This window comes from Nannobrachium achirus (genome assembly GCF_963921795.1).
Source record: "Nannobrachium achirus genome assembly, chromosome: 22".
NCBI lineage: Eukaryota > Metazoa > Chordata > Actinopteri > Myctophiformes > Myctophidae > Nannobrachium > Nannobrachium achirus.
In genome coordinates this window covers 15,536,750-15,548,053 of record NC_137829.1, presented here as the reverse complement: position 1 = coordinate 15,548,053, position 11,304 = coordinate 15,536,750, and the positions used below count along the sequence as shown (strand labels likewise).

Below are 11,304 nucleotides of genomic sequence, written 5' to 3'. Positions count from 1 at the left end.
GCAGAATTAGGACGATACCCACTCGAAAACAAAGCCCTCCCCTACAGAGAAGCCAACAGACAGAAATGCCCCCTCTCAGCCAGCTGGTTCGGGGACATTTTTGTGGTTGTTTTGTAAGCTAGTTTTTCTAAGTTGCAATGTGACATTGTTGAACACAATTCTTCATTCCTTTCTAACACATTTATTTTAAAGTGGATGTATATTTTCTCATGTAAACAAAGAAAGAGAGAGAGAGAGAGAGAGAGAGAGAGAGAGAGAGAGAGAGAGAGAGAGAGAGAGGGGGGGGGGGGGGGGGATGTATCAATTCCTTTGCCAACCAGGCTCTCTGTTATAAATCAATGAGACAACATTTCATGTGTGTGTGTGTGTGTGTGTGTGTGTGTGTGTGTGTGTGTGTGTGTGTGTGTGTGTGTGTGTGTGTGTGTGTGTGTGTGTACCCACTCAGACTCTCCGGCCCCAACACAATTATTTACTTCCATTTTCACTTTTTTTTCACTGTCCTCTTCACATTTTCTACCTTTCACCCATCCGTCCGTCCGTCCGTCCGTCCGTCCATCCATCCATCATGTAGCTAGCTCTACCTCACATCCAAAAACAGCAGAGTTAGCTCCCAGTCAAACCTCACCACCTGCCTGACCTACATTAAAACATCCATGCTAATTAACTCCTCCTGAACATTCAAATGAAATAAACAGAAGCTCCTCAGCATTGCTCCAGACTGCCTCAGCACTAGAGGTGGAAAAAGTACTCACATTTTGTACTTAAAGGTGGCCTGACACGCCCCGAAGTTTAACATTGGGCTGCAGTAGGTCACGTGGTCTTAGTTGAAACGGTTTTAAAAGGGGCGGAGCGATTTGGTAGAGACTGTATCAAGTACGTATGTTTTACCAATAGAGGGTTTAAATGGTACTGGATAGATCGGCAAATAAAAGGTGAACTGATCCCAGTGCATGACGGAGGACGATTGCACGATAAATTAAATATGATTATCGTGAGTGTTTTTTTATCACGATAAGCAATAATATTGGTTATCGTCTCATCCCTAGTACGGACTTCTTATGGGCTGGATTCCCGAGGCTATACTGTATGTGCTGCTACTTCTTGCACCTTATGTCTAACCTCATGTACTGTACAGTGTACATAACTGCTGCTTTTTTATGCTACAGTATGTATATGTTATTTTTTTTTATCCTTTGAACACGCTTCTTTTTCTGTTTTTCTCCTTTCTCCTTACCCCTTCGTACGTGAAAGCAACAAAATGAGAAATGTATACAGATGAGATGAACAGAACTGCGATTAACTCCCACATCAAAGCAGCCCCCCCCCCCCCCCACTCCCTTCTTTCAAAGAAAGACAGACAGACAGACAGACAGACAGACAGACAGACAGACAGACAGACAGACAGACAGACAGACAGACAGACAGGACAGTAAAACAAAGACTGTTCAAATTTGCTTGAGCAGTATGATGGTTTACTGTGTGTGTGTGTGTGTGTGTGTGTGTGTGTGTGTGTGTGTGTGTGTGTGTGTGTGTGTGTGTGTGTGTGTGTGTGTGTGTGTGTGGTCTACATTCCTGTGCAGTAGCTACTTATCTCCAGTCTCCTCAAGGCTAGACTCCCAGTAGCCAGTCTGTCTGTCTGTCTGTCTGTCTGTCTGTCTGTCTGTCTGTCTGTCTGTCTGACTCTCTCAGAGAGCGAGAGGACGGACGGACGGACGGACGGACGGACGGACGGACGGACGGACGGACGGACGGACACACACACACACACACACACACACACACACACACACAACACACACACACACACACACACACACACACACACACACACACACACACACACACACACACACACACACACACACACAGTCACACACACACACACACACACACACACACACACACACACACACACACACACACACACACACAAAGGTTGGGGACTTTCTCCCCACTGTCACCGGTGTGACCTTTACTGGTCAAACTGGGAGCCAAAGCCAACAAGGCTTTAACAAGCCCAGCTGACAGTATGCTGAGGACAGACACACCATGCAGCACATTATTACTACACACACCCGCCTTCTGACATGCACACACACTAAGGCCATGGCTACACGGAGCTGGATATTTCATATATCCCGTTTTTTCAGATATCCACATAGAAAAATATCTTGGTCCACACGACAGAGATATCTAGGTCTAACAAGCACACACACAGTAAAGTCTTCAGAGATATCCGGGTTCCCTGTCTACATGGATCCAGTGGATCGGATATTTTTCAATGTCTTCACTTATTTATCTGGTTTAAAAGATATCCAGCTTCGCGGCCGAAATATCCAGCTTCATGTGGCTGCAAGCCCCAACAGCACAAAAAAATGTCTAGCTTCAGAAATATCCAGCTCCGTGTAGCCATGGCCTAAGGCTGGGCAATATATCGAAAATCTACCTTCATCGAGGTATCAACATGCGAGGTATACATACCGATGAAGACGACTTGAAATGAGGTACTGTATTTATTGGTGTATATGTCAAATGAATTAACAGACACACTATGCATGCACATAGAACGTGCAAAAAAGCAGTCCATCTGTAACCATGTGTGGTTATTTCAATCAAAAAATTGAACATTTTGTATTCTATGTGTACTGTGCAGTGTGCATGCATGGATATGCTATTCATTATCTGGGTTAGGCAGGCAGTGGACCTATAGCGGAAAAACATTAATAACTATATAATGCAATTGTTTTTACGAAAACGTGAGTAATATCAATATCGAGGTATTCAACAACGTTATCGAATATCGAAGGTTTTCCTAATATCGCCCAGCCTTAACACACACACACGCACACGTGCACGCGTGCACACGCACACACCAGGCTCCGGGCTACAGACACGCATAGACGCATGCACACACGGTCACGTATAGGACACGGTGTGACCACCGCTCAAGAAACTAGCCGATCGAGAAACTCACAGCGACGGGTTGTGGTAACCGGAAGAGTGGGCACCTGGAAACTCTTTTACATTTCTTTGAAAAATTGGGGGGCCAAATACATATAATGACATTTAATGCCAAATAATGATTTCTCCAAGTACATGCTACAAACTGCTGCAAAACCTGTGGATAGCCAGTCATTTTGGGCATTAACAACAAGTTGAAGGATAAATCATGTATACATATTACATAACTATTATATATTTCAAAAATATTACAAATATTTCAGTTTCCAAAGAATATGTCTACATTTATTCTTATTTTTTCCTTACATTTTGAAAAGAATAGCCAATTTAACAGTGGGATACCCTCAATGTTTAGTTGCCCACCAGACCTGTATTCATCTATTTAAAAAAAATAATAATAATAATTTTGAGGTATTTGTACTTTACTTGAGTATTTCCAATTTCCAATACTTCTACTTCTACTCCACTACATCTCGGAGGCAAATATTGTACTATTACTCCACTACAAATATGTAACTTTATTTACTAGTTACTTTGCAGTTGTATAAAAATTATAATTTATAAAACATACATAATCCACTTTAGCCCTATTAACCGATCTACAAACTCACATCGCGTCGCATGTGAGACTTTTGCTTTTGGTACTTTAAGTACATTTTGATGCCAACACTTTCGTACTTTTTTTACTTACTACGGAATTGTACTTGTAACAGAGTATTTCTACATTGCAGTATTGATACTTTTACTTAAGTAAAACATGTGAGTACTTTTCCCACCACTGCAAGGAACCAACGTATTTACTTACTCCTTATGTATTGCTATCACTTTTTTAATATCAATGTTATATTATCGTTAAAATCGCAGCGTTTTGCCAATTACTTGGGGACCCACTCCGGATGCCCCTCGCATGCCCACCATGGGGCCCCGACCCACAAGTTAAGAACCACTGGAGTACATGTGGCGGAGTGGCGGAAGTGCTGCATTTAAGGGAAGTTACGTCATGCGGTGCGGGTCTGTTTACGTCCCCCAGTGAAACAAACAAAAATAGATTGTAGCTCTTAACTCGCTCTTAATAGGTGTAACTTTGTCCGAATCCATGTTTTGTTTGGATATTGTTTATTGCAAGCACAACCGGTCGGAGACGTAGAACAGTTTTTTTCCCCAGCGGGGAATACGTTTACAGGAACACCGCACTGTGAAACAAAGACAACTTCCGGGAAAATTCACACGGCGGAAGCCTCACCTACTAGAACACTCTGTGCCTCTTATCGTGCCCAGGCTTTTCTCCTCGCAGATGAGTAAGCCTGGCTACGCGAGGTTAATCGACCCCCAGCACAGCAGTGGCGTTAACAGACAGAAGACAGAGCGGGACAACGATGATGACAACCTCCTGTATCATCCATTAACTCACCAGTGACAGTGGACAGGAGCAGCAGCACAGTGACTCCTGGTGACATGTCTGCCTGCCTCCGAGCCACCTACGAATGTCTTCGGTACGCTTCCTTCCCCCAGTCTGTGATGGCGATGGGTCTACAGATCGACCTCCTGCATGGCTCTGCTGGCTTCTAGTACAGGTCCAAAGGGTGATGGTGATGATCACATCCCATAATAGTCTTGCAGATCCGGTATAATACGCAAGGGATGGACGACATTTCTATAGGGGTTGTACAGCTTCCCCGGCTGCAAGGCCTTGTCCTTCTGTGTCTTCAGCTTAGACAGTCAAAAAGAAAGGGGTAAAATATGAGATATGAATGATTTAAGTACTCTTTAATCATTATGATTATTTCTCCAATTAATGACAGCTTGCCTCTTTTAAAGGTTGTGTGACATTTTGTGGTTATTTTTGGTTAAAAAGCTAAAGCTCTATATTGTGATAGTAATCATTGTTATAGTGTTTGTTCAGCTACAGCGGGTCTCTCCATCTCTTTAGTAAATACTGTACATTTTCAGGTGGGTTGCCGATTTCATCCAATCAGGAAAGAGGACCCATTTATCAGCTTCATATTTACAGTGTTCCAGTTCCAATTTGTGTTTCACTTGTTTATCCCGACCTGTATCCTGTATGAGATCGCTCTCCTGATTGGATGAAATTAGTATCCTGAATGATTCCCGACCCTGAAAATGTACAGTACTATTTAAAGAACTGTAGAGTTACAGGGAGACCCCTGTTACTGAAGAAATACACTCTATAGAAATAATTACTATCACAATATAGAACTATAGGCCTATTTACTTATTTAGCAATGTGAAAACAAATCTTAAGGTCCTTCTATCCATGAAAAGATTGAACACATGAATCTAAATATTATAAATCACAATAATGTATCCATGTGTAACTCTGGGAGAGTACAAATGGAACCAAATGGACCAAACGTTTCTATAGTTTTTGCTTTGTATTTGTTTTTACTGCTTTCTCATGATGTACAGCACTTTTGTCAACCTGGTTGTTTTTAAATGTGCTTTATAAATAAATTGACTTGACTTGACTGAGGATTTTACAGCTAGAACACCCCATGTTATGAAGTCCTCTCCACACACAAACAAAAATAATGATTCTACAACACACACACACACAGTCACACACACACACACACACACACACACACACACACACACACACACACACACACACACACACACACACACACACACACATTAATGCAAATATACTACTACTAGCCTAATAATATTCATATCACAATGATAGCAGCGCAGCTATGATCTAAAAACGCATCATGTATCTGTTATTACAATGTTACTACTGTAAACGTTACAGTTGCAGTATCAGAATAATAGGAATAGGTGAAAATAAATACAGAAACCCACCTTTATCAAGATTAAAACAAGATATAAAAGATGTAGCCTAATCGGATTAGAATCCTGGTAGATGTGGTCGGAGCACACAGATGTGATGGAAGCAGGAGGAGACAGACAGTCTGGCTCTGCCTCTTTTCTTTTTTTTAAACACTAAAAGGCCTCTTCGCTCACTATTATAACATCACATTTGGTCATTTAAATATGTCGTATGATCGTTCCATATAAATCACCTTTCCCCCCGCCCGACGGTTTCCACACAGCGATCGGTCCTGTAGAAATATCCTGATGGTTTTGGTTGTGCGTGTTAATGTTTGTAAGTGTTTCAATGTGCGGGCGGAACCTCCACAACCCTGTCTGTCTGTCTGGGGCTGAGGAGGAGCGTCAAGTTACATGGACTTAAGGACAGCCCGACCGGAAACCTTCAAAATAAAGCAAGGTTTTATTTATTATGTATTTATCAGGCTGCGAGCCTGCGACATAGCTCTACAGCAGGGGTCTTGTGGCGGCTCCAGGGGGGGGGGGGGGGGGGGGGGGGGGGCGCTAGAGGGGGCTTTAGCCCCCCCTAATGAAGGCTTAGCACCCCCTAAGCCCCCCCCCCCCACCCCACCCCACCCCACCCCACAAACCCAATACTGATGAAAAATATTGAAGGAATAAATCAATAAAATGTATATGAATATGTGAGAGACAATTGACTGACTTCTAGGTAAACCATACAATAAAATCATACTTTTTATGCTGGAAAGCATCTTCAGCCTCACAAAAACCCTCTCCGATCACCTACAGTCCTCAGATTTGGAGCTGGAAACTGCCAATCAATGATCTGATCTGGTCTGTTCAGTTAGCCATAACCTAGGTGCGAGTGAATCACGTTTGTCATATTAGTACTATTCATTTTTTTTGTTTGTTGCCAAATTGAATGAGCCCCCGCTCTAAAAAAGCCAGCTCCCCCATAGCCCCCCCGTCACAATTCTCTGGAGCCGCCGCACCGTCCTCAGAGTAACTACAGTGGGTCCTCCAAATCTTTTTTATATTAACAACTTGAACCATATTCTGAGAACTTTAGCCAAAAATAGCAGATCTACAAGCTAACAACAAGGCTATTTTTGGCAAAGGTTTGGTGTAGAGGAGAGAAAGAGCAGACCAAGTACAGTGTGAAAGGTCAAGTTTATAGATATGTGAAAACCCAAATTTACATGAATTAAAAATATAGGCCTACTGATGATTATGCTGTCAAACGATGAAAATATATGGAATCTGAACAGATTTGGGGGTCCCTGCTTCATCTCTCTCTCAACTAAGGGGTCCTTGGCCTGAAAACGTTGAAGACCCCTGATGTAGCCTATTTATCAGGCTACGAGCCTGCAACCTAACTCTACAGTTTATGGCTGAGAGTCGGACTGGTGAAGTAGATCTGCATCTCTATTTTCAAATGGCCAATGAATAGGGTTGAAGTATGAATGTTTTGTAATAATAATCAAAATCTACAAAGTAATATGCCTAACTAAAGCTGTAAAAAAGTACTGGAGTAAAAGTACAATATTTGAATCCAAGATGTGGATTTATGTCTTTTTATTGTGATTATGCTTACTGCAACTATTTACCTTTATTCTGAAGGCTAAGTGGCGGTTCTGGCGGTACGGCCGGTACCTTGTTTTTCCTCCTTTTACTAGGAACTTGTGGTTGTATAGGTTATATCCCCACCTGGTGGCAAAGCAAACCCATTTCACCTGCCTTTCACATACTGTAGTATGAATTACAGAAAGTTGGTTTGACTAATAGGCAGGCCTGAAATTTCGTCATTTTAGGGGCAAGGCCACTTGGCCTTTGGTGTTGTCCATTTTTTGAGGGCAAAAAGGCCAAATGCCAGGACTGGACGGCCATCAAATAAAACAAGATTTTAGTCCATTGAAAGAATTTGTTGAATTTAAGGGTTATGGATGATAACCTAATCTGCAGTGAAATAGATAAATGATGGTCATCTGATCCATGCTCAGCCCTGCACCAATCAAAGATTGATTGATTTCAGAATCTCATCTCATACCTTAGTCAGAATGCGTTCCAGACACGTGTGTCTGTCTGTCCGTTCGTATTTCTGCTATCTCTGTGTCCAGCAATTGTTCAATTGTCTAAAAAAACATACTACAAAAATCCGTAATGCTTTTGCCTTGCTGAACAAAAACCAAAAAATCAGTAATGCTTCTGCCTTGCTGACCATCTATTTTTCAACCTTCAGATGTGTCTCTATTTCTCAATATTTTTCCCCAAATATTGGCCTGTAGGTGGTGTAGGGCCGGGCCTACAGGTTAGGAGGCTGCCTAGGGCCCCACACACTCAGGGCTGTGTTTTGCTGTAGGCAAGTTCTTCTTTTCTTTCTTCTTTAAAAAGAAATAGAGAGAGAGATGTTTTTGGACGGTTCGGATGGTTTTGGAATTTGGAGTTGGACTAACCGGGCCACACTCCCTTTTCTGTGGAATATACACTATACTACCTACACTACACTCCCTTTTCTGTGGAACATACCACGGTTTCTCAACCACTGTGCCTTTGGCTATGAAAATTGTGCCGTGACAGAAAAAAAGGTTGGGAAACACTGTGTGACTCTACTACCTACACTACACTCCCTCTTCTGTGGAATACACTGACTAACCAATTAAAATGGGCACATTTCCAGATGTCTTCACCCAAGCCACACTCCCTTTTCTGTGGAATTTCTTGACTTCTGATGCCCCCTGTTTCCCAAACAATAGGTCGGGACCCATTTGTGTATCGTGGACACATTTTTATGGGTCCTTTAATTTTTTGGTTTCCTACTTTTTGTTTTTAATTATTATTTCTGTAATTTAATTTAGAATCAAGGAAGATTTTAAGAAATTCCATAAATTAGAAAACATGTTGAAGAAGTAGTGAAAATAGACGATCTCCAAGTGACGTGTTGTGAGCTTGACTCTTGTAGACACTTATGTCTACATGACAAGAAAGAGACACAGGTGTCTACTGTCGACAAGAAAGAGAAAGAGGAGAAAGTGATACAGTCAGCTGGGGCATTAAGGCCACTGTGACCTCAGGTTATGCCATTGGTTTGAGGGGCACAAGGCCGAATTGAAGGGCAATGACGGCCATGGCCTTCATGGCCTCCATGAAATTCCTGCCCTGCTAATAGGCCTATTCCACAATTCTACATAATGCTCTGATTTAATTTGCAAACATGTTTGAATCATATTAGTAATAGCCTACTGTTCATCTAATGGTAGTTTGTGTTTAAATCAAACCGTATTTTAGGCCTATCAGATTTAAGGCCCATTCCCACTGGGCCAGATAACAGATATCTGGAGATATTTCTCCAGATATTTTTCAATGCAAAGTGGATGGTAGATACAGATAAAAAAAATATATACCACAGATATTTGCCACAGATACTTTTATCTGTGGCATTTTTTTTTTAATCTGTATCTACCATCCACTTTGCATTGAAAAATATCTGGAGAAATATCTCCAGATATCTGTTATCTGGCCCAGTGGGAATGGGCCTATAGCCTGACAGCCTCAGACTCTATCACACACTTCGTTACCAACAGGGGGTGGTGTTGTGCAGTCTGGTTTATTAACCAGGCTATATCAGATAGGCCTATTGTAAGCACGAGTAGGACTATACTTAAAGGAGTAGATCATCCCCAAAATGATTTTTATTTTCTATTGATTACTCACTCCATGGAGACTTGAGTTAAAGGATAACTTTTTTTTTCTTTTTTTTAACAAGGGTTCATATTTTAATTAGCCATAAGAGAAAATAAAAGATGAGGGTTAAAATGTTTTCATTTACTTCTTTCTATCGTTTTATTGATTTTAACTATTTTGATTTGCATGCATGCCCCCGAGCAGAAATTTAACATTGTTCTATGCATATTTAAGGTGCTCTGAGAGCATTGACAAGCATTTTGTCCTTTAAATATTTTTTGTATTTGTTGCATTCCTAAGACATAAATATGATTATAGTAAATGTATGAATTTTATGAATGTATGAATTCAAGTCTCTATGGGGTGAGTAATCAATCAAAGAAAAAAAATACATTTTGGGGTGAACAACTCTAAGTAAAATCTTGAGGTACAGTACATTTACTTTACTTGAATATTTTATACTTAAAGTTGTACCATGTAACTTTTTTTATAAAACAAATCTTAAAATTGTCCTAACTGTTAAATCGCTAAAGTTTTAGAACACCCACTCCGTTATTTTCAGCTTCTGAAGCCTTCTCTTTATATGTTTTCTATGATCCTGGCCGTGGACCGGATTTCGCGCCAAAATGACGTAATCTGCATCATCTGTATACGTTGTGTATACGTTGCCCAATCACATCGCCGATCATGCACACATGGTACACTACCGGCCAATCACAGCGCATCTTGAAGTGGGGTCGCCATATTTGTAGTCGCCCGTGTGTCTCTTTACTCAAAAGGTAATCTCGCCTACCAGGCAGGGTGAAGTAGTCCGTTTCTCCGGAATGCCTGAACGCACAGGAACCAGGGACCCCTCTAAAGATAGCTCTCGGCGTTGTGGAGGCAGACGCGGGGGTGTGAAGGTACGAAAAACGGGCGAAAGACGCGAACGCGACCGCGGTTTGCTATAGGGCTACTGACCACTAGTTGAGCATCTTACACAGTATAGCTTTAACACATATGGTGCCAACCCCGAGTTTCCCGAGTTTGTATTGGTACTAGTGCTGTGCCAACCCCGAGTTTCCCGAGTTTGGGCCGTTTTTGAAAAAAAATATATATATATTTTTCAAAAAAAAAAAAAATCAAATTTTTTTTTTGGACCTCCAGAAATGTATTAGGCATGATCGCGATCGCGAAATTGCATGTTTAACCCCCATACCAACCCATTCTTTCAAACATGGCAGCCATGTTTGTTTACATCTGAAGAAAACATAATGGCCTATAAATCATGAATGCCTGAACGGATTTCCAAGCGGATTTTTTCGTTTGAAAGCTGTGAACAGCCTGCACACACGTGGTGCATCATCTAGGCATGGGCGTGCACTTTTTACACAATTGCGCAATTACATGGAAGTCTATGGTAACCATGGCAACGTGGCCCATTGAAGAGAAAAAATCATGGCTACATAAGTGTTAAAACCTCTACTCAATGTATCTCAGAAAATGTACTTTTTACTCTATGATTATTTGAAAACTTTAGCTACTTGTTAGTTTGTATATTAAGATTATTTTTACAAAACATACAATTAAGACATATTTAATACTATTCTAAACTAGCCGATCTACAACCTCACAACAACACATGGCAATGCGTCTTGTTGTGATGGTATAGATCTGCTACTTCCAAAAGATTTCAAATAAAATGCTGAAATGGGACATTCTGCACAATGAACAATTTTACTTTTGGTACTTTGAGTATATTTTGGTGCAAATAGCCTACCTTTGTTTGACTCCTGTGAAATTTACAGGCATTTGAGAGTTTGTAAATTGCTACTTTTACAAACTCTTACAAACTCTTTACAAACTACT

The 11,304-nt window shown here is 41.1% G+C and overlaps 1 protein-coding gene across 1 annotated transcript in view; it reads right to left on the bottom strand.

Annotated features, from left to right (window-relative positions):
* Positions 1–4,418, bottom strand: part of LOC308307445 (bone morphogenetic protein receptor type-2-like) — a gene marked incomplete at its 5' end in the record, with an annotated part of 41,673 nt that extends 37,255 nt beyond the window's left edge. Inside the window, 1 exon segment of the mRNA XM_080752710.1 lies at positions 4,373–4,418. Within this exon segment, the coding sequence (XP_080608836.1) occupies positions 4,373–4,418 (46 nt within the window).
* Positions 4,419–11,304: the final 6,886 nt, after the last annotated feature.